Source organism: Phyllopteryx taeniolatus, chromosome 21 (genome assembly GCF_024500385.1).
Source record: "Phyllopteryx taeniolatus isolate TA_2022b chromosome 21, UOR_Ptae_1.2, whole genome shotgun sequence".
NCBI lineage: Eukaryota > Metazoa > Chordata > Actinopteri > Syngnathiformes > Syngnathidae > Phyllopteryx > Phyllopteryx taeniolatus.
The window spans coordinates 10,122,754-10,145,481 of NC_084522.1; the positions used below are offsets into that span (position 1 = coordinate 10,122,754).

A 22,728-nucleotide genomic window follows, 5' to 3' on the forward strand; every position below is an offset into this window, starting at 1 on the left:
TCAACCACCCAAAGACCGCAGTTTACTGCAACATGAAACTCTCTGCCTTTAACTTTTGGTGCCCCACTACTGGACCCTTTGAATATCTAAATTGCACCCCACAAAAAAAGTTTGTTTGAACGTGACTTATTTTGTGGGAGTCTGTCAGGAAAATGTTTGTTTTGCGTTAGTCATGCACACAGAGAGGCGCACAAGTGTTCACCTTCAGATAGATGGGCGGTGAGCGGCGTTTGTGTCTCCTTGCTGTACAAGACCAACTCTTTTGGTTGAAAATCAACTTGTGTGATCTTAGAGGCCCCCAGCTTCTGCATCCTCCGCCTGGTTCACAAAGAAAGGTGCTCTTTGAATTATAAGGAGAAAAGCAAAACAACATTCATTTAAACACTAGTTGTCACATTCAATTATATATCTGTGTGCCATTTTTTTCTCTCCAAACATACTAAAACAAAATTCTAAAAAATTGCTTTTCTATGGAGTCATTTTTTGTTTTGTTTTTAGATAGCATACCCAAGCTCAGAATCTGCTTGCAGCTGCAGCACAGAGGGGTCTGTGTCCCACTGCAGGGTCCTAACATAACCAACAGAGGGGGGTAAAAGAGCATACGTGTCATCAACAAACTGACACAGCCCAGTGTACAGTATACAGTGGATATAATAAGTCGACACATTACACGTCACTGTCCAAATAAATGCCAGTGATGCGATATCAAAAAAATGAGGCCGAGATAGATCGCTTTCAATGTGACCTATAACATGTACAACTCAACTGAAAAAAAATCTAATCTTTTCAAAAGCAGAAGTACAAATAAACAACTGAGATCATGTGGGTGCAGAAGTGTACACACCCTCTTATGACTGGAGTTGTGGCTGTGTTCAGAGTTAACCAATCACATTCAAACTCATGTTAAATAGCAGTCAGCACATACCTGCCACCATTTCAAGTGTCTTTGAATAAACCCAAATCGAGTCTAGCTGTTCTAATAGGCTTCTCCTTTACATTTTTGTAGTCACCACTTACAGCACAAGCCATGATGCACAGAGAGCTTCCAGAGCATCAGAGGGATCTCATTGTTTAAAGGCATGATTCAGAAGAAGGGTACAAAAGAATTTACAAGGCATTACTTGTCAGAGAAGCTGCTAAAAGGCCAACAGCAACAATAAAAGAGCTGCAGGAATTTCTGTCAAATACTGGCTGTTGAGCACGTGACAAAAACATTTTACATCTTGTTCATATTTCTGAGCTAAGAAGTAAAGAAAAACATCCAAGCCCAGGTACGTTTTATAAAAAAACACACTTGAAATCTCCCAAACGTAGGTTGATTTTTTTTGGGGGGGCCATAGTTCCAAAATGCATGCAAACACTGCATATCACCCAAAGAACACCAAGCATAGAGTGAAATTGGGTGGTGGCAGCATCATGCTTTGGGGCTGTTTTTCTTCAGCTGGAACTGGGGACATAGCTTTAGTCGGAAATGATGAGCAGTTTTAAATAGCAGTCAGTGTTAGCACAAAATCTTCAGGCTTCTGCTAGAAAGCAAACATGGCAGGAAAGCCTACTAGAACATCTGAACATTACAGTATTTGAGGTTAACGAGAGGCACTTTAAATGGTGGCTAGTGCGTGCTGATTTCCATTTAACATGAGTTTGAATGTGGTCGGTTAATTCTGAACACAGACACATCCCAGTTTTAAGATTATTATACATTATCATTATCAACCACATTATCTCAGTTGTTTATTTTCGCCTCCCTTCTCAAAAAGATTTTTTATTCCAAGAAACATGTTGCTGAGGTTAGCTGAAGACAAAGACTTTGGGTGTGTATGTTGTTTTTCTATATAATATTTTCTATATTTTCTATTAATTCTTCTGGCATTCTAGAAAATGGTTGGATAGATGAGTTGTACAGGTTATACATCACATTAATGGTGGTGAACATTTTGAAATGATTTATCTTGGTCTCATTTTGATATAAAAAGAAAACTTTGAATTTCAACAGGGATGTGAAACTTTTTATAGGCACTGTGTTTTCAAGTCTATCGTCAAATTCAGCATATTAACATAAAAAATAGACATCCTTGATGTGCGTGAGCATGTTTGGCATACATGGTAAAGCACCTGCCATGCATGGCGATCATGTGAAAGAGCTGCAGAGAAGTCTTTTATGCAGAGGGAAATAAAAGTGAAGAGTGTGATGGCAGGCTGGCACTGAGGTCTACCATTTGAGAAATGTAACACTTCCGATCAGACTTCCCATTTTGATGATACCTTTCAGGGCCCCTCAGTGCACCTATCGGACCTTCAGCTTGTGCCATTTCATTAATCTGCCAGAAAAGCTGTTTTTACAGTAACTGCGATGACACAGATTGTCCATTTCTGATAAAGGCTCAAGCGATGGCGAGCTTTACAAATTGGAGGAAACTACCTGCCTTGAGAAAGAAAGTCACCAGCAGAGTGCAAAGAATTGAAAGGGGAACTGACACTGCTGTGTTTTGATCCAATAAATCATGACGGCAACACAATAGGTGCCTCTCTGTTGAGAATGGGCTTCTCCTATGATTGTCAGGAGATTTGCTTACCTTGAGCTTTGTACCTCGGACTTGCTTTTTGAGAAACCTGACCTATGAAGTGACACACACAAAAACACACGCAGCCACAAATGGAGATGCTCAAAATGACACACTATCGTCCAGGGTGGGTTTTGGGGAAGTCTTTCTTTCCATGCACTGGATCTAACTCAATCAATTTGACAAATTGATTTTTGAAAAGCCAAATAATTTCTCAATATTAGAAACTTTATGATGTTTGTCACCAATTCCACTCCTGGCGACACCGGTCTGACAAATAATAGCTAATGATAACTGGAGGCATCACTCACACATGACGAACCTCAACAGTTAGAATGTGCTTGATGACCACTTTTATACACTTCATTAGGTTCACCTGCACATGGATCATGTGGAGATCCAATGCAAAACCATTACATTTGACAATATGTTTATTATTGTGCCTAGTTTGCAGTGGTGCAGAAGTGTGTTGCAACATACTGTTAAGTTTCTATGGCCCGCCACGCACTAAGCGACACGACCAAATGTTCTACGACGTTTTGTTTGTTTAGCTGTTTGTCTATTCTAAAGCTAACATAAATAAAAGGAAAGACCCAAAGTCCTTCCAGGTCACAGATTCTTCCTTGTTTAATATATCATTGAACTGTACTTGATCATAGCCAATTTTAAAAGCATTACTCATGTAGAGTGCAGGATTTGTGCATGTGATGGTGATGTATTGCCCTCATAAGTCCACCGCTAAGTTATGTACTGTATGCATGGACTTATTAAAGGCACAATGCAGTGCACAAGTATTTATTAGTGCAGGAGAAAAATCAATGTGTTCTGTGGTCATCAGAATACAGACAGCATGACATATGACATCACATGCAAAACACCACAACCTCACCACATTACAGTAATTCTTACCTAAATCTGTGATGCAATTAAGACAACAAAACAGAGAGAATATATGTCAAAGTAAAATATAACGAGGCAAAATTATTCCCAGTCTTGAGCCGCATGATGCTTTTAAATGAAAATCAAATATGGCGTAAATGATGATGGGCCCTAATTGTTAAATGAAGTGATGACTTTCTAATGTCGTACATGTGTCTTTCGCAGTTAAATTGTGCCATACCTGCCTGCTGTTCCGCCGTCAGCTGAATCCTGGCTCTCTGTTTCGCTGGGCGTGCTCATTGATTTGGACGGGGACAAAGGATTTGGCACTAAAAAAAAACGACACATTCCACATTACAAGATACACATAGAAAAATGGACCAATTCAAAAGAATAGGGCATAAATCTGTTTTACAGTCTTAGACCACAAGAGAACAGCATTTTTGAAAGCCGACTGGAAGTGAAAGATGCCCTTGGGAGTCCAACTAATCTATTAGAAATGAGCGCAGGAAGATGATACTCTTCTATGTACAGCCTTATCAGGCAGGTGTAATATTGTACGGACAAAATACTGACTCTTTACAGCACACTTTTATTGTTAAGTCTATTCAAGCGTGGAGGTATAGACCTAAAGGAGGCTCGGGTGAAATGCCGATACTCTGCAGCAGGGCCTCAGTCTCTCGGCGCTTGCGGTCCAAGTCTGAGTCCTCTGAGGTGGCTTCCGTCTTCTGTTGACTCTCTGCCTGCACAGGAGCGTCCAAAAATAGATTTAAGCATCCAGGTGTGTTGACTTCAACGCATCGCAGTCTACTTACTTTTTTGGTTACCTCTTTCTTTTTCCTCTCCTCTTCTTTTCTCTTTTTCTCCTCCCTGATCTGGGCAAGGCGCTGCTTCTTGCGCTCCAGCTCTGCTTTTAAGTCACTTTTGTCTGACATGGTGCTCTACGGGGGGCTTTTGGAGATATGACACTTATTGAATTCATAACGTTGATCAGAATGAGACACTTTTCTTTTTCAAAAACAACTAATTCAGTACAAAGGGAGAAAATGAGATGGGTGGATAGAGTGAGAGAGAGAGAGCGAGACAGATAAAGATAGGCATAATGACAGTGAGATTACATTTGCTTTAAGAAATTGCTTATAATATCACTCCACATGCATTTAAAAACAAGTGATTAAATGCTACTTATGATGAACAAAAAACAGGATTTGAATAGGATAACTAGTACTATAGAATACCATGCAACGCCAGCAGTAGGCAGGTTCAATTTGGTTCAGATGTTAACTACCTTGTCTCTGGTTAGTAAATCTACAGCTCGCAGCTCAAAACATCGGTCACTCCCATCCCAAACTGTCTGCAGGCATTTATATTGCAATGTGCACCATGGTGAAAACGTTCCCTTCATACCTTGTCCACTCGTGTTGACAATGACGTGTGACGCGAAAAGATGCTGTCTCACTGCTCCGCCCGAAGGTTTCAACACATCCTTTATGTAAATGACATTTAGACAGAGGGCGTTCAAATACGCCACCAAACTGCTCTTGTGTACCTTTCGGCGAGGCTTACAGATGGCAGCGACTGACGAGGCGCATTTCAGATGGAGATGACTGTAACACGACGTGAGGCAGGTGGTCCATCAAGCGGAGGAAAAAGGAGGAGGATGCTGAGAAAGAGGACGAAGAAATCCCACCTACAGACAAGAAGTGTCCCATTGTCATGGCTTTTGCTACACTGCCATCTTCTGGACTCCTGGAAAAGTAAATGACTGTGCTTTTGCATAAACACCGCCATCTTCTGGACACCCGGAGAACGGAATTGGCCAATTAATTTAAGTGAAAACTATAACTAGTGTATGTACTTGAAGCATTCTGCCGGTGGGGGAAGCTGTGGTCGAGTTGTGTGCTGTCGCTGTCGCTCTCGCGTTGTTAGGAGTCCCACCTAGTTTCTAGGCCGGACACGCCCCACTGCAACATGATTGGCTCCAGCATCGCGGAGCGGATAGGCTACGCGGATGTAACGCGCTGACCACCCCACAAACATGTGTCACATTTGTACGAAATTAAACCAAAGACGTTTGTTATGGTCAGGTTTAGGGCTAGGCTTGGGGCTTTAGGCGGTTTAATGTGGGTTAAGGTTAAAGTCCCATCTTTTCCCGTCTGGAAGCAGTAGTGCGTGCTGTACAGGGATACAACAGCCAATCATAGTGCAGCGGCGCGTGTCCTGGAGCCAATATTATTGAAGCAGGGCGTGTCCTGCCTGGAAATCGCGTGGGAATCCTCGTAACGCGTCGCTCCCGGGTCTACTACATTTCCCGGCTACACTCCGCCCCGCCCAAACCGAGAAAATATGGCGCCCATTGGTGCGGCTCAATGTCAATCTGTCGTCGTCTCCGCCCAACAACAGTACAGTACAAACACATCATTTTTGGAAAGGTCAAAACATGCGAGGCGGACAGCCTGCTGTGGAAAAACGAATATTTTGCACCCATAACCTCCTGATACGCAACGTTGACCAAGAGACTTCTTCCGTTGTGTGTATGCTAGGCAAAAAGCTGGAGCGTGTTCAAGGGAGGAAGGAGACTTGTGCACGGACAGCGGGGCTCTTTTAAAGGACAGCAACAATGAAGTTCGCTCAGTTTCTGATGAAAAATAGCTCAGTGGCCGGAATACCCAAGCAAGTGGAGAGGTTTTCCAAGTTCTCGCCGTCGCCTTTGTCGATGAAGCAGTTCATTGACTTCGGTAAGTGTTTCCAGGTAGTCTTATGTTGCAACCTCAAGGGCAGCTGGGTTTTCTGGCGACAGGCGCCGATGAAAATGTCTTTCGGTGTGACTTTCAGTGTTAATTCTGATTATTAGGCATTATTTTTTTTTTTATTGCAGCGTATACATTTGTTTTTATAAACAAGCTTTTAAAAGAAGTTAGCGCATCTTGTTGCTTGATAAACAGTAGACGTTGCACAATTTTCAGTCAATGGTCCTTTGGAGGTGGTGCTCCATCATCATATGACAGAACTTGCTCAGTTTTTGTTTTTTTGTTATTTTTGGGGGGGTCACCCATGTGACTGCAGGCTCTGCCAATGCGTGTGAGAAGACTTCCTTTGTGTTCCTGAGGCAGGAGCTCCCTGTCAGGCTGGCTAACATCATGAAGGAAATTGATTTCCTCCCGGACAAGCTCCTCGGCACTCCTTCCCTGAAGCTCCTCACCAGTTGGTAGGACACACAACATGTTGTCTCCTTTTATTCCAACTATTGCATCCAGAGTCCACAAACTACCATTTAGGCTAGGCAGCCAAATTCCCGATTCCCAGCTTCAAGGCCAAACGCACCCTCTTCAACCTGGTGGCGATAGACTTTTGAAGTTCCAAAACTGAAAGAAGTTCATGCCAGTCGGGACGCTTTATGACAGCACTTTAATTCCAGCACTCAAATATCGTAATGCTTCCATATGACTACTTAAAATATGCATAAAACACCTTCCTCCCTCACTTAATTGCAGTTGCATGCCACTTACGTGGTACAGGCCTCGTGATCTGTGTTGAATTAGAAAATAGTGACACGCTGTACGTTTCCCATAGCCTTGTTTCAACACTTCTCCTTTTGCCATAAACACGAAGAATGCAAGCTGCTCTGTACATTTAGGTTTTGTTGAGTTGACAGAGACGATAACCTTGAGACAGGCAAGTTTATACACATTCGGTACACACCCATATCAAGGTGCAATTGTCTTTATGTTTGGCCTAGGTCACAAACACTTAGGGAGCAGCCAAAATGATGTACATCCAGTCTATTACTTCCTTTTCCATATTTTAGCTTTTAGCTCAGCATCATTTTGTATGTCTTGCCCTCCCTATCCGGCACACGACCGTTAATTGTATTGATTTCATTGAAGTTATTGTCCGTAGTTCAGCACCAGATTTGATGCAATGCCTTTGGTGAATGTCACATACTGTACGTGTTCTTTGAAGGTGAGCAGAATCAGAGATACACGGGCTTAGCAAATAATTGCCTTAAAACTCTTTGATTAGTTCATGCTAATTCTGAGGATATCCTCCCAAAAAATTCAGTTGAATCATGTTGAATTACAGGTTAGCAACAGGTAGGAGGCACATTCAATTTTGGGGGGGAGGGGGGGATTTTTCTAGTTTGTATGAAGCTAAAATATTTATTTTGTGTTAGTAAAAGTGTTTTTTTTGGGGGGGGGGGGGAATTTATGGATTTTTATGAAAATGTTCGTCACTAACATTCACCTTGTAACAATCTACCTACTTTCCAATTATGGCAAAATGCTTCAGTATTTGTTTTGCTCCTGTTTTGTTTTTCAATTCATTTCAAATTTTTTTAAAATTCATGGTTCATAAAAGATCACAATCTAACCTATCATCCATCCAACCCATCCATCCATCTTTGAGCTGATTCCAGCTGACTTTGGGCGAGAGGTGGCATACACCCTCGACTGTTCATCTGCCAATCACATGGCACATTATGCCCACACATATGTATTCTCTTGTCTGTATGTAGAAAGGTATATGAATAGATATATTTGTGTGTGTATCAGTGTGCATACTTGAGCATACAATAAAATAAAGTAAACACAGTTTGAAAAAGTGAAACGTGTGCCCGAGCATTGGATGCCTTTCAAACATCTTATTGTTCTAACCTAACCCTAACAAACTCTGCACTGGAAGGCTGTAGCCAAGATTCGAACCGTGAACCTTAACTGTGAGGCAGACGTATGAGCTATGTATAGTTAGTTATACGGTAGTTAGTGTAGCATGATCATGGTCATGTTTCTAAATTAGTGCTTGCAATTTTGTATCGTGTCCTAGGAAGAAACAATAACACATGAAAAGCGAATCCTCCACGACAGAATTTGCCCTAGTCTGAGAGTTGTTTTTTCATCAGTCTGTTACGTGTTTGTGCACGAGTCACGTGAAATGATTTCGACGATAAAAGGTCAGTCGGTACCCTTCCCCCGCCCCGTGCGGTACGTATGTATATTTCGCCCATGTGCCTGCTGCACTGTGTGGCTTTTTCTTTGTGCTGCTGAAGTGCTCTGAGGTGCGCAGTACATACTGTCAGTCACGTGTTGCTGTAAATAAGGCGTGTAACAAAGTCGAGTCTTGTGGTTTCGTTCATTTCATGAGAATATGTTTCTAAGACAGGAAATAAAGTGAGGGTCAGTTGATGGGCAAAGCCAACAGAGACATATTTGCATTGTCAACTTTCACCTACTTTCTCGCCACTCGAGTGTGTGACTCTGCAAGCTGCATTATGCAGTCTTCTTCATTGACTGGCCTGCATATACACTGTATAAGACTTTACACATCATTTACTACAAATACTTAGAATGTAATATGACAAACGTATTTTCAGTGTTTTTACAGCTTTAACAGTATGAATCCATCTTGAGTGTTGTTTATTTTTGCTTCGCATAGGTATTCACAGAGTTTGTTGGAGCTTGTAGAGTTTTTAGAGAAAGATCCAGACGATAAGGACACCCTGACAAAGTAAGGCATTTACACCAGACACACGCACAAACACACACAAACATGCAAATAGTCCAGTTTGTTGTTATTGAAAAGCTGCCACTGGTTAAGTACAGTCATTATTTTTAAATGACACCGTAAATTATATTACTGTGGCTCAGAATCAAATCTCACACTTTCCATGTTCACATGTTGTTCCTTTGCCAATAGTTAGTTTAAAGAAGGAGACTTACTCCATCGACCCACATGGCCACGAACTCTGAGAACTTCAACCCCATCAGACAATGTCCTTATTTTGCATTTTGCAACTTTTGGTTCCTTTGACTGTGCACTTAAAAAGTTATGAAGTCTTACTCCTGTAGCCCCAAAGTATTTACAGTAAAGAGAAATGGGCACCGAACACAATACAACACCACTTGCAATTAAAAATATAAAAAATTAAGAAACCTTTATCAAACAATAAAAACACCAGAATAGTCACAAAAAGATTCATTACAACAGGACCGTTGACTCACGAATTAATCAGCAAGTAAGTGTAAACCATGTATAGTCTTGATGTATTCATCAAGCTTAATACAGCTGATTAATTTCAAAATGTAGCTCACATGCTCCTACAGTAGTGTACATCCATCATGTCTTTGTCCTCAGCTTCACGCAAACGCTGATTAAAATCCGCAATCGGCACAACAACGTGGTGCCCACAATGGCTCAGGGTGTGGTGGAGTTCAAGGATGCCTTTGGCGTGGACCCCGTGACCAACCAGAACGTCCAGTACTTCCTGGACCGCTTCTACATGAGCCGCATCTCCACGCGCATGCTCATGAACCAGCACAGTCAGTATAGCACTTGGTGATTATCAGTGAGTGGATCCTCACACTTATGTTACATTCAGGTGCGATATTTGAGTATGGGTCGTACTCTCGTAGCATTAAGACACTTGTACTGTATGATTAGGGATACCACAAAATAACTTTGTGTGTACGCGTGTTGATAACTGTTTTCTGCATTATGGTCTATAGCATTAATCTTCGACGGCAGCGTGAACCCGGCACACCCCAAGCATATCGGCAGCATTGATCCCACCTGTGACGTTGTGGAGGTCGTAAAAGGTAATAAATGATGATTCTCAGTTGTGTTTTACACACACACACACATGCATTGAGTGTGTCATTGTTTTCCAACACATACTGCTTGTGCACATCCATCCATCCATTTTCTGAGCCGCTTCTCCTCACTAGGGTCGCGGGCGTGCTGGAGCCTATCCCAGCTGTCATGGCAGGAGGCGGGGTACACCCTGAACTGGTTGCCAGCCAATTGCAGGGCACATACAAACAAACAACCATTTGCACTCACAGTCATGCCTACGGGCAATTTAGAGTCTCCAATTCATGCATGTTTTTGGGATGTGGGAGGAAACCGGAGTGCCCGGAGAAAACCCACGCAGGCACAGGGAGAACATGCAAATTCCACACAGGCGGGGACGGGGATTGAACCCCGCACCTCAGAACTGTGAGGCTGACGCTCTAACCAGTCGCCCACCGTGCCGCGCTTGTGCACATTATTGTCTGAATTTAATCACATTTTTATCGTTGGTATAAAGGCCGGAGTGTCAAAACATGTTATCAGGAGATTTATGGCTTGGATTAACTGTATTGGGTTAACCAGTTCACTTACGACTGAAAGCATAATGAATGTGCATGTTTATTCTCCCTACATTATACCACTATAATTTCCCTTTTCTCTCTTTGAAAAGTCATTGATATATATGATGGTCACTCAGTGGCTTGTTTTTTTTTCATTTTTTTTCATGGAGATGCCTATGAAACATCAAAAATGTTGTGTGAGCAGTATTATCTGACCTCACCGGATATGGAAATCACACAAGTCAACTGTAAGTCTGAAAGAGCCATTTGTTCTGTACAATATTGAATTTGAATATTTGCCAACTGGGCACAGGTTTTAGGTAGGATCAAAATGGTTAACTTTAAAAATTCTTCTTGTTTTTTAAATTTGTAATTTTTATTTTTATCATGAATGTTACACAGCCAAAAGCCCAGACCAGCCCCTCCACATTGTTTATGTGCCATCGCACCTTTACCATATGCTTTTCGAGCTCTTCAAGGTATAGTAAACGAAACAATGGCAAACCTTAACGTTTTTTTTTGTTTGTTTGTTTTTTTGCCGTGTCTAACCGCCTTGCTAATCTTCTTTGTCAGAATGCAATGCGAGCAACAGTTGAAACTCACGAGACGAGCCTATCGTTGCCTGCCATCAAAGTGCGCGCCTCACTGGGCACTGAGGACCTGACTATCAAGGTAAATGAGTTCATGCAGCAGTTACCGCAGCAGAGGTAAACTCGTCATATATTTCTTTACAGACCGTCTGTATTCCCTCACTCTATTTTTAGATGTCTGACAGAGGAGGTGGAGTCCCTCTGAGGAAGATCGAGCGGCTCTTCAGCTATATGTACTCCACAGCTCCCAGTCCTGTACATATCGACAACTCTCGTAACGCCCCCCTGGTGAGACTTAAGTGAACCTTGCTTGTAAATTAGCTTATTAAAGTATGCAATGCACTCTGCAAGATTTTACTGGATTTACTGTAAATGGAACCATAACTACAAGGCCATTTCTTTCAGGCAGTACCTTAGTATTTAACAGTTTGCTCACATTTGAACTGGGGGCTCTTTTTTTATTTTATTTTTTTTTTAATGTAAATAATACCTCCAATTTTCCTGACTTCCCCCACAGGCTGGTTTCGGCTATGGCCTCCCCATCTCCCGTCTCTATGCCAAGTATTTCCAAGGCGACCTGCAGCTCTACTCTATGGAGGGCTACGGAACTTCAGCTGTCATATACTTAAAGGTGACAACAGCGCCAACGATCATCTGTCCAAAATAACCATTCGCCGATCACGTACACAGCCTTGACTGGTGCCAAGGAATTATGTAACACAAGACACTTCACAGCTGATAATGGATGCGCCCTTTTGTAAGCTATGTGTTCTCACGAGAGGCTAGTATGAAATTGTGTGAAGGGTTAGGCCTTATATTACGTTAATAACGCAGCAATATGAGTGTCAGTGTAGTATAAAACTCACACATTCCAAAAATGGCAAATCCTAATAGCAGTTAAGTATTAACAAACTGTGTTAACTAATAGACACTACTGTATTTTGCAACCCTGAATATGGGTGCCGCCAATGAAAGTGATTAGCGTGTACCCCACCACTTCCTCGAAGTCAGGACAAGAAAATGGTGGATAGACAAGGCATAGCTTTTTGTACAAAATTCTTCTACATTTTGCTGAGCATGATGTTCTTTGGGGTTTTTTTTTTTTTTTTTTTGGGAGGGGGTGGGGGCAGCTGTACGTTCGATCGTGTTGGCATGATATGTTCGGACCGCTTCACAGGCCCTGTCCTCGGAGTCGGTGGAGAGGCTCCCCGTGTTCAACAAGTCAGCCCTGCGCCACTACCAGTCCAGCACAGAGGCCGACGACTGGTGCATGCCCAGCAAGGAGCCAAAGAAGCTGGGCAGGAGCGAGAGGACTCACTCATGATAGACTGAAGGAGGTAGTGGAGAAAATACAGTAGATAGTGGTATGAGCGAAAAGATACAAGTTGGGGAGAAATGTCTTTGGCCAGTTGCGATCAGAATATAACTGAATTTTATTATTTGTCTTGAGACCATAACGCAGCAGATTTTATTGAAGCTTGCATTTGCTCCTCTCATTTTTTTGGTTATAATAACACACATACTCCATAAAATAATCCGACGAGCTGCTTTAAATTGACAAACAATAGGTTTTGTTTTCATAAAAATCAACAATGTTTCAGAATGCTGTCTATGGTAAATTCATTGTATTGGGTCGCTATTTTAATTTGAATCTTGCATCAGGTGACTTTGTTGGAACTGTGTGCCCTCGGAAACAAGTTACATAAACAATACTAAAATGTTAAAGGTGCTAGTTGTAAAAGCCAGTCACTTTTCTCTTCTTTACGTAACCACTTTACGTATAATTCTTCATTTAATATTTTACATGTTTTTTATCGTGACAGTTCTATATTTCAATGACAGACCTTGGCACAAAACCTGTGTTAAAGCATTTACAGTAGAGTGTGACGGGACCAATTACCTTGCTTCTTTACATTTGTCATCTTTAATATACAGTATCGTATATGTCATGATGGCTCACGTATTAGCAGTATGCACATTTCCTGTAAAGCCTCTTAAATGGGTGGTTTTACATAAAAGCAAAAAGCAGAATTTTACCATAAAAAAAGATATTGTTAGACATCACTTATACAATGTGCTTCACGTCACCTGATCTTCCAAACATTTTACAGTGACTTCCTTTTGAAGAGGTCGTACGAATGTAAACACCGAAAAGCCTAATCTAAGTAGACCGTTCCCCCAAAGTACATTACGGTGGTTCTGTCCACTTGGTGTAGGTGAGCCAGATAAACATACTTTTGCAAAATGACTGTTTATCTGCTCAGTTACTCAGTTGTACCATATTTTAAGTATTTTAACTTCTTCAGTAAAATGTACTAGAAATTTTAGAATATCAACCAATGCATATGAGGACCCAGCCAGCTGAAATGTTTTTACCGCTTAAAAAGGATAAAGAATGAATATGCTGATGAATGTTAATTTCCATTAGGAAGAACCGCACGTTCTTGTTTGAAAGTAGGACTGCTATGTACAGTATACAAAGTAATTTGTTAGTACTGTTGCAAATGAAAGTGGAGGATTGTATTACTTTGCTACTGTAGCAACAAGTGATTTTGAATGACAAATGGCCTTTATACTACCTAATGTGCAAACATGCTGATTAATATAATATTATTATTAAATATTTTATTTATTCTAATTATTATTATTAAATATTATGCACGCTGTCGTGATATAATGGACGTTGCCTTTTAATGTCTTTAATACATCCCATTAAGAGTATCAATGAGCCTTTTCACAAGAATTTGGTAGGATTTTGAACAAAATGTTTTGTAGTATTATGGTACTCTAGTTCATTTTTTGTAATGAATTCATGTAAAAATCACCTAATCTCTATAACCATTGGGCCAGTTTCTGGCACATTTAGTGTCCGCAGTTTTTCTGCCTTGTAACTAAACACTTTTCCGTACAAAATTCTTGTGAGGCCACACTGAGCCCAACATATACTGTACATTATTTTTACAATATTATTGTAAGTCACTTAAAGTGTGTATATGTACTTTACATTTCCTCCTAACTGAATGTTTAACATTTCGTATGCTTCCATTTCAAATGTTGTATTTTACCACTAACCACAAAAAAATGCAGGGGAAAAAAACTGCAAAAACATCATGTCACTGTTCAAAGGGTAGTTTTTTTTTCTCTCCTTTGGCAATTTTCATCCACATACCGGTTTCAACAAGATAAAAAACAAACAAACTAAACGCTACGTGTCATCACAGTTGTCAGCACTTTGACTCCCTCCTGGCCCTCCCCGCCGTGTTTGCGGACTCATGCAGCGTACACAGTCCAGTGCCTCTTTATGTGGCAACCTGCCAGTTGGGATTGAAAGCAGGCAGTTCTGTTTGACCCGTCATTAGATTGACCTCATGACCCATCCTGGTTGGGATAATTTCAAGCACTAGAAAAATGCATTCATGTTCTGGATAGTAAAGCAGCTGTGTGCCAAAGTGCAGAAATAGATGAACTGTTGTTAGCTGCCCCTATGGGATACTATTTCACTCCATATGTGCCTCTTTACATGGCAGCTGCTATACATACACCATAACAGTTGAGTTCACAAATCGGTCCACCAGCCTGCAGCAACTATTGCTTCATAATGTTAATGTACAGTGAGTACGGAAAGTATTCAGACCAGCTTAAATTTTTCACTCTTTGTTATATTGCAGCCATTTGGTAAAATCATTTCTTTTCGACAGAAAAAACGGAATTGTTGAAATCTTTGCAGATTTATTCAAAAAGAAAAAGTCAAATATCACACAGCCATAAGTATTCAGACCATTTGCTCAGTATTTAGTAGAAGCACCCTTTTGAGCTAATACAGCCACGAGTCTTTTTGGGAATGATGCAACACAGTTTTTCACACCTGGATTTGGGGATCATCCTTGCAGATCCTCTCCAGTTCTGTCAGGTTGGATGGTGAACGTTGGTGGGCAGCCATTTTCAGGTGTCTTCAGAGATGCTCAATTGGGTTTGAGTCAGGGCTCTGGCTGAGCCATTCACACACAGTCACAGAGTTGTTCTTAAGTCACTTCTTCGGTATTTTAGCCGTGTGCTTAGGGTCATTGTCTTTTTTGAAGAAGAAGGTTTTCGTCCAGGATATCCCTGTACTTGGCCCCATTCATCTTTCCTTCGATTGCGACCAATCGTCCTGTCCCTGGAGCTAAAAAACACCCCCACAGCATCATGCTGCCACCACCATGCTTCATTGTTGGGACTGTATTGGACAGGTGATGAGCAGTGCCTGGTTTTCTCCACACATCCCGCTTAGAATTAAGGCCAACAATTTCTATCTTGGTCTCATCAGACCAGAGAATCCTATTTCTCACCATCTTGGGAGTCCTTCAGGTGTTTTTTCTTAGCAAACTCCACGCGGGCTTTCATCTGTGTTGCACTGAGGAGAGGGCTCTTCAGGCAGTTCCTTTGGCCTCATGATTCTCATTTGCTCTGACATGCACTGTGAGCTGTAAGGTCTTATATAGACAGGGGTGGGTCTTTCCTAATCAAGTCCAATCAGTCTAATCAAACACAGCTGCACTCCAATGAAGGTTTAGAACCATCTCAAGGATGATCAGAAGAAATGGACAGCACCCGAGTTAAATATATGAGTGTCAGAGCAAAGGGTCTGAATATTTATGGCTGTGTGCTATTCCAGTTTTTCTTTTTGAATAAATCTGTAAAAATTTCAACAATTCCGTTGTTTTTTCTGTCAATATGGGTTGCTGTGTGTACATTAATGAGGGGGGAAAATTAACTTAAATGATTTTAGCAAATTGCTGCAATATAACAAAGAGTGAAAAATTTCAGGAGGTCTGAATACTTTACGTACCCAGTGTAAATGTTCAGTATCCCAAAGCCAACAAACGTTAAACAGGTGCTATAGTAGCTATACTTTATCCTCTGCAAAGAACAACGAATATTACTGCGAGTTACTAAGGAGCTGAGACAGGCTCCATGTATCTTTGTGTGTCGGTATTATACTGTTCCCACGAGGCCGAGGTGGGCACACCAGAAGGAGCAGCACAACGTCCATTGAATTGAAACAAAAGAAATGTTATTTCTTTACACGCGATGTAATTGTCATTAGTGTCTGCTTTTTATAAAGTAGAATATTGTAGTATTTTTCTTATTGAAAAACCCCATTACATACATGATTGTTTTGGTTTTTTGAGGGGGAGGCTGGACTGGATTAATAGCATTTCCATTGATTTCAATGGAGCAAGATAATTTGAGATAGTGTTTTCTTATCCGTTAAAATTGGGGTCCGTTAAAATGAGGTTCCATTGTATAGTAAAACTAGTTAATACTATTAACTCTTAAAATGGAAACGCTCTCTGTAGTGGAAGGGGCAAATGTATTGATCTGACCCCAGAGAACTTTGTAAACATGTCAAAACGACCTAAACTGTCTGGAAAAGAAAAGAAGAGGGGGAAAATTTGGAGAAAGAAAGGGGCAAAGATGCAGTAATGAAATGAAGCGGCGGTTGTACTGCATCAGATATTCGACACTGTGTACTGTTAAGTTGAAGTCTCGATTCTGAGTGATTAGTCTCAATTATCACAAAAAAAACAACCCATTTTTGTATTTCATGGCAGGGTCCTTAAATATTATGGATCATTTGTAGCGATTAAACATTCTTAGTAGGTGTCTACATTGGCCTAACCTACGCTTACTGTTGTAAACTTTACATCAGTGTTAAAGTACACATTTTTAAAAAGACATCATAATTTAGCATTGCCACATGCCATATTAAACTGCAGTTTATGCTTCTTGGCATTTGCCAGTTAACATTTCAATATAATGACAATAATGTTGTATCTAATATACTGTAAATATCAGGAAAAAATAGATGGTATATAATTACATACAACATGTATCAATAAGACTTTTCAAGGAATCATCATTTTTCTATAATATCTGAAACACTCCTCAGATGTACTTTTGAGATATTTAACCTTTGGGCATCAACATTTTATGACATCATTTATTGCCATTATTATTTATTCATTTATTTAAAGGATTTGTATTTTGTGGTAAGGGTATTTGTATTGTATTTCAGGGTTTTTTTTGGTATTTATTTTGTTAAGCATGTCAATTTGGTGACATGCTATCTTACAAATTAAAGGCAGTGGTAAAAACAACGCACTATGATTTCTTTTGTAGGCATATTTAAATGACCTATGATGTATAAAATCTCACCAAGGGTGTCATTTCTAAACTGTAGGGCGAGCTATGCCAATGACAAGATCTTCTTATGATAAATAGGACTGAGATTTGGTAGACTGATGCTCACATCATGCGCTGTTGTGACTAGGATGAATGGCCAAGTCATCTCTGGAAAGTTTTCAAAGTAATCTAGTTGTGAAAATACAGTAGAACCCAAGAGGGAAAGTGCTAAATTTACAAATAACACTGATAAGGATTTGGACATACTTGGCAAATAAAGATGATTCTGATTCTGATAGGACATCATCATCTTGAGAGCATTTAGACTGGTTGTTAGGTAAATTCAGCTACGCATGAGTAGTGTGATTCGATGTTCCTCAAGAAAGCTATCAAAAAGTAAGATTTCCATTGGGAAAAATCCAAAATACCAAGGTGATTTAAAAAGGTTGGTGGTATGGAAGGACTTGACATGCTCTCAATTGGTATTGCATTTTCTCTGTTGAACCCAACTGATATAATGTACTTTTGTCTCGCAAATTCATGTACACGAATCAATAAAGTATCCCCTCAGGTGTCAGCAATAAGTAGTTCTTAATGCTTGTTGGTAAAGGGAGTGGCGCTACGCCTCTTTCACAGGAGCCATCCATACTGCCTCTGATAACACATCTGGTCAGGTGCAGCAAGCTGCGAGGGGTGTTAGTGCAAACAGCGAACAAGGAGTCGTAGAATTCTGTGTGTCGCTGAGATAAGACAGGAGCAAACAGAACATTTAAAGACAGGAGAGTTTACGAAAGTCAAGATTTAAAGTACTACCTTGTAGCAGTCATCCGGAATAGCAGTCCTCCACTTGCTAGTAGGCTTTAAATGTTCATACGAGTTGACCATGATCTCTACAACTTTAGGGTAGTCGTGGCAGGACTGCAATACCTGCAAAGGACAACATGATAGGGCACCACCCAAGAAGCAAGAAGTACCGTAAGTTCCAATTGGCAACAATCCACCGCATCAGGCTCTATATGAGTGTGTAAAAGTAGCAGTTGTTTGAAGGTTTATAAATACTGTAACATGTATGCTAATTTCTCTTAGACTGTCTGTGGCGTTTCACATTATGTTAGCATTAAGCCAGCAGACTTTCGCTCGGTGAAATGATATGGTTTGGTTGAACATTTTGAGGTTAAATGTTGTCTTCTGTCGATTTAAATCACATATTTTCACCTATCGTGGGTGGCTCTGCAATGTATCCCAAATGAGAAACTGGCTTCACTTTATCTGCGTACCTTGTGAAATTGGGGTGGGTAGATCCTGGCCGCATTGTAGTTCAGCAGCAGCTGGTAGCAGATTTCATGTAAGGCTGTGTGCCTTACATCGGTCACTTTGAGGAGATACTGGATGGGAGAACAGCCGTTAATGTCCATTGCTCGCGTGTCCGCTCCGGCTTTCAGCAACATCTGCATCAGGATGTGATCACAGTTCCAGGCAGCCTTGTGAAGAGCGGTTTTATTGTCCTCCTCTTGAAGGTTGACATCTGGAAAAGAGAATACCATCGTGAAACACACCCCGATCCTGTGTCATACACACGCTAAATATGAGGAGGACACACAATCGCCACCTGCTTTGTGATCCAACAGGAGGCGGCAGACAAGATGGTGATCTTGGCTGTAGGTTTGCTCTTTGGTGTCAAAAGCCCAAAAGGCGGCAGTCATCAGGGGGGTCTCGTGGAGAGAGTTGCCTGAATCCACAGGGGCTCCATGGGCCAAATAGAGTGCCACCAGTTCCGGAACCCCAAATCTTGCTGCAGTGTGTAACGGTGTGTCCTCCTCATTGTTGTGACTGGGTATGCTCACCTTCGCACCTCCGTGAGAAAAACAAGACATGGTTGTAATGTTCCAGTAGCTTTCCACTTGACTTTCAGGGCGATGTTACCATTCGAGGTATTGAGGGAAAGTCCAGCATCCATTAGCTTACATTACAAAAACAATAACATAAAGATTGCAAAACAGGTTAGAGGAGAAACTCCATATTTGCACTTTGTTTTTGGGAACATACCTCTTCACTGACTCATGACTTTTTCAAGATACGAGCCGTTGTTCGGCTGTTTTTTTTGTTTTGTTCCCCCCCCCCCCCCCCCCCCCCCCCATTAACTGTCTCGTGAAATTCTGCTAGCTTAATGCCAACACGCAATGCAAAACGCCATTGACGGGCTCGTGAAAGTAGCGTTGATGTTGCGGTTATCATAAAACTTTACCTTGTATTTGAACACAAGCGGAAGCAACACATGCAGACAGCATTCAACAATACTCACAGGCATATATTCTTTATCATCTGTGAAAAATTACTATGCAGCTCACTGAGCTAAGTTGCAAGCTCCTCCATGTGTAGCTGGGTCAGTATTATACTGACCCCAGTGAAGTACATTTAGGGAGTGCTATTAACCCTATTAAAAATAGATTACAAACATTTTAGGTGTTTCTTTGGGAGGATGGAATGGCTTAATGGCATTTCCATTTATTTCATTGGGGAAAGAGGATTTGAAGTGAAAGTGTTTTGAGTTACGAGCATGGTCTGGAATTAATTTAACTCAGATCTCAAGGCATGACTGTATTATTTTGGCGCTCTCTTGTGGTATCATAGTGTCAAGGAACTATGTCAAAGTGAGTCGAGGAGTTTCATTCCGAAAAAAATAGTGCTTTGTTGCCTTTGTGGCATCTAAAGGCCAAGCAGGGGTTAAAAGTGCAGACAATATGTTTGTTGTGAATACACATTCAGTCAAATTGTAGAATTTACCTTGAGGGACATAAATGCACCTACTTCCTACATACACTATTTTGGCAGCGTACTTACCTTTGAGGATGAGCAACTTGGCACAGTCGACAGAGCCTTGGGTGATACAGTAGTGCAGTGGTGTGTGTCCACTCAGGGACAGGCTGTTGACCTTTGCACCGTGGTCTAAAAGCAGACCCACACAATCGGCATTGGACACCTCGCAGGCCACATGCAGCGGCGTCTTCCCGTTGGGCATAGGGTTGATGGCGGCACCTTCCTGAAGGAGTACCAGTGCAGTTTCCACTGCGTTGGACATCACACAAACGTGAAGACCCGTTGCCCAGGACTTCTCTAGTTTGTAGCCTGGCAGCCAATACCCTGTCAAAAATCAGATACAGAAACTGACTAATACTTTTCTGGGCTGAAGGATACCTTGGAGTATGTTAATGAGCTACCAATTTAAGATAAGTCTGTGCTGTCATTTAGCCAGTGTTTCTGGTAGTCTGGATCCTTATCACCATCTAGATGAATAAGCTATAGAACTTGTTGTGTTAAACCCAGTTTGGATTTCCTTGATAGTGTTCCCTTATTTTGCGGTTCATTGATCTCACCCCACACTATCACACATTTTTCACCATACAGTGTTCCCTCGTTTTTCACGGTTAATGGGGACCAGAACCCCCCGCGAAAGGTGAAAAAACGCAAAGTAGGATTTGCCCCCCCTAACTAACCCTAACCCCCTTTTTCGCTGATGGTCATCATCGGGCGCCCCGGAGGAAGCTTTCCCAGGGGCACAGCACTTCGGCGGCATTGTAAGGGCTTGCTTAACTAATCAAAAAAATGATCGCTTAAACAAAAAAAGTTATTGCTAACACAACAGTGTGGACGAAACTGGCGAGACACAACAAGGGAAGATGCTGGGTGAGGCGCAGCCAATCAGCTCACGGGATAAATCCACACATGCTCTCATTGGTCGATGTCGCGCCGGGAACCAATCACCCGCCTTGTATGAGTGCTCGTACAGTTCAGGCATGTATAAAACCTCTGAGTCAACTCATCTCTTTGTTTGGCATGCAGGGAAACCTTCTCTCGCGTACATCAACATGAAACAACGCGTCTTTCCGCAATATGGCTGCCGATATGGCTGTATTATTATTATTATTCTTTTATTATTATTATTTTTTTTTTAAATGAATTTTTGGGAAAAACCCGTGAAGCACTGAAGCCGGAAAACGTGAAGCGCGAAGTGGCAAGGGAAAACTGTGTTTCATATTCTTAGACTAGCTTGCATCAGCTTCATTTCTCTGCCCTTACCTTGTTTATAAGAGGCCAGGACCATGCTGGGGTCCTCCACCTCCAGCACAGTGTCAATCTCGAGTTTGTTGGTGTGGAGGATCCAGAGGACCTCCTGGGCATTGTTGGTCCGTAAGGCCTCCAGGTAGCTTTGCTTTAGCTGCTTTACAGCCAGTTGCCTCGGGCTCAAATTTTCCATGAACACCTCTTGACAAGAGGGCCCTACCCCTACTTAAGTAACACCAGCTGGCTCGGGCACAAACGCTCTCCACACAGCATGGAGGAGATTGCAAATGAATGTGCAAGTGATAATGAAAGATTCATGCATACCCACATTGGAAGGCCTTCAAAGTCCCAGCCATCAGCCACTATTTGGCGGCTGCATAACAAACAAAAACAACAACAAAAGATCAAGGGCAACAAATGACATGAGGAGAAAATGGCAGAGTGAAATATAAATAGACAGAGCAGTGGGAGGGACTGCAGAACTTGAGCTCTGTCTCTGAATTTGGACGGGTGAGTCTGCTGGGTCACATGGTCCAAGACATTTTTTTATAATGGAGTGGGCAAATTTATGTGCTCAAGGGCCATATAAAATGGCCATTTGTAGAGGAGGTAAGTTTAAATAAAAAGTTCATTAATTTAATTACAATAATAACCTTAGAATAAAAAATATAATAATACATTATAGTATAATCAATACAAATTATTTAGGAAAATACAAAAAAATGTAGTTACAATAAATTAGTCAATTTAATGAGATAAATGAACACAGTAAGTGGTGCCTTCAGAAACAAATGACCCAACTTGTGAGTTTTTCAAGATACAAGTTGACTGGCCAATTTTTTTGCTTTAAGTTGCGAGTAAAAACTTTGAGATACGAGCACTGTCTGGTGGCAGTGAACTCAACTCACTTTACAACAAGGCAGCAGTTTGGCAGATAGTGAACAATTGTTCCAAAAAAGAGGCTTTAAGATGTTTATTCCCAAACCCAGCTAAAGTTTACTGTCAAACTAAACAAAACTTTGCCTTTCTAAAGTCTGTTTAGCTTAATGCTAACGAACATGTCACAATGCCATAGATGGGCTAACGAATGGCATTGGTAGTGCAATGTTATAACACTTTACACGACCGATATTTTAACGGTGTAGACAGATAATATAACTACTCATATATTCTTTATCCTCTGCAGAGAACAACTAATATAACGGTGGTTTCCTGAGAAGCTGTGACCATCTGCATGTAAAGCCATTTCTGTATTATACTGCCCCTAGTTGGTCACGGCGCACACACCAGGAGCAGCATGTCCATTGTATTGAAGCCAAAAACGTGCCATAAACTTTAATT

At 41.2% G+C, this 22,728-nt stretch overlaps 3 protein-coding genes and 1 long non-coding RNA gene across 23 annotated transcripts in view; 2 read left to right on the forward strand and 2 right to left on the reverse strand.

Annotated features, from left to right (window-relative positions):
• Window positions 1-5,072, reverse strand: part of LOC133471141 (cytoplasmic dynein 1 intermediate chain 1) — a 45,889-nt gene extending 40,817 nt beyond the window's left edge. For 4 of the 11 annotated variants that reach the window (XM_061760391.1, XM_061760389.1, XM_061760390.1 and 1 more), the window contains exons 1-8: window positions 5,010-5,072; window positions 4,851-4,929; window positions 4,259-4,394; window positions 4,072-4,186; window positions 3,685-3,772; window positions 2,577-2,618; window positions 508-567; window positions 203-318 (exon numbers count right to left, since the gene is read on the reverse strand). In XM_061760391.1, coding sequence (XP_061616375.1) covers window positions 203-318; window positions 508-567; window positions 2,577-2,618; window positions 3,685-3,772; window positions 4,072-4,186; window positions 4,259-4,378 — 541 coding nt within the window. In that variant the 5' untranslated portion in view covers window positions 4,379-4,394; window positions 4,851-4,929; window positions 5,010-5,072. The remainder of the gene's footprint in view (window positions 1-202; window positions 319-507; window positions 568-2,576; window positions 2,619-3,684; window positions 3,773-4,071; window positions 4,187-4,258; window positions 4,395-4,850; window positions 4,930-5,009) is intronic. The other 7 variants (XM_061760399.1, XM_061760398.1, XM_061760397.1 and 4 more) reach the window with 3 other exon arrangements.
• On the reverse strand, window positions 5,014-21,991 carry asb4 (ankyrin repeat and SOCS box containing 4). Of its 2 annotated transcripts, none has more exons than XM_061760407.1 (6): window positions 21,403-21,990; window positions 20,167-20,466; window positions 18,935-19,177; window positions 18,603-18,850; window positions 18,139-18,252; window positions 5,014-5,133 (listed from the first exon to the last, which is right to left on the reverse strand). In XM_061760407.1, the coding sequence occupies exons 1-6, from the start codon at window positions 21,578-21,580 to the stop codon at window positions 5,080-5,082; spliced, it is 1,137 nt and encodes a 378-aa protein (XP_061616391.1). In that variant the 5' UTR covers window positions 21,581-21,990; the 3' UTR covers window positions 5,014-5,079. The 2 variants fall into 2 exon arrangements, with proteins under 2 accessions (XP_061616391.1, XP_061616390.1); XM_061760406.1 differs by lacking the exon at window positions 5,014-5,133 and adding an exon at window positions 17,763-18,065 and having other exon boundaries at window positions 21,403-21,991.
• pdk4 (pyruvate dehydrogenase kinase, isozyme 4) lies at window positions 5,792-14,271 on the forward strand. 8 transcript variants are annotated; one of them, XM_061760408.1, is made up of 11 exons: window positions 5,815-6,181; window positions 6,510-6,651; window positions 8,877-8,948; window positions 9,576-9,760; window positions 9,947-10,036; window positions 10,708-10,818; window positions 10,973-11,049; window positions 11,144-11,242; window positions 11,335-11,448; window positions 11,678-11,791; window positions 12,338-14,271. In XM_061760408.1, the coding sequence occupies exons 1-11, from the start codon at window positions 6,064-6,066 to the stop codon at window positions 12,482-12,484; spliced, it is 1,269 nt and encodes a 422-aa protein (XP_061616392.1). In that variant the 5' UTR covers window positions 5,815-6,063; the 3' UTR covers window positions 12,485-14,271. The 8 variants fall into 8 exon arrangements, 6 of the variants coding, with proteins under 6 accessions (XP_061616395.1, XP_061616396.1, XP_061616397.1 ...); XM_061760409.1 differs by having other exon boundaries at window positions 5,817-6,181; window positions 10,741-10,818; XM_061760410.1 differs by having other exon boundaries at window positions 6,043-6,181; window positions 6,553-6,651.
• Window positions 18,120-22,728, forward strand: part of LOC133471146 (uncharacterized) — a 31,292-nt gene continuing 26,683 nt past the window's right edge. For both annotated transcript variants that reach the window (XR_009786135.1, XR_009786133.1), the window contains exon 1: window positions 18,120-18,300. This is a non-coding gene — a long non-coding RNA (uncharacterized LOC133471146). The remainder of the gene's footprint in view (window positions 18,301-22,728) is intronic.

Coding starts and splice junctions, on each gene's coding strand:
- pdk4 (XM_061760408.1), top strand. CDS start 6,064: ATGAAGTTCGCTCAGTTTCTGATGAAAAATAGCTCAGTGGCCGGAATA. Junction 10,037..10,707: donor CGTTGTGGAGGTCGTAAAAG/GTAATAAATGAT, acceptor ATGGTCACTCAG/TGGCTTGTTTTTTTTTCATT. Junction 11,449..11,677: donor ACTCTCGTAACGCCCCCCTG/GTGAGACTTAAG, acceptor CTTCCCCCACAG/GCTGGTTTCGGCTATGGCCT.
- asb4 (XM_061760406.1), bottom strand. CDS start 21,580: ATGGAAAATTTGAGCCCGAGGCAACTGGCTGTAAAGCAGCTAAAGCAA. Junction 20,467..21,402: donor CCTGGCCTCTTATAAACAAG/GTAAGGGCAGAG, acceptor GATTTTTGACAG/GGTATTGGCTGCCAGGCTAC. Junction 18,066..18,138: donor TTCCGGATGACTGCTACAAG/GTAGTACTTTAA, acceptor GTCTTATCTCAG/CGACACACAGAATTCTACGA.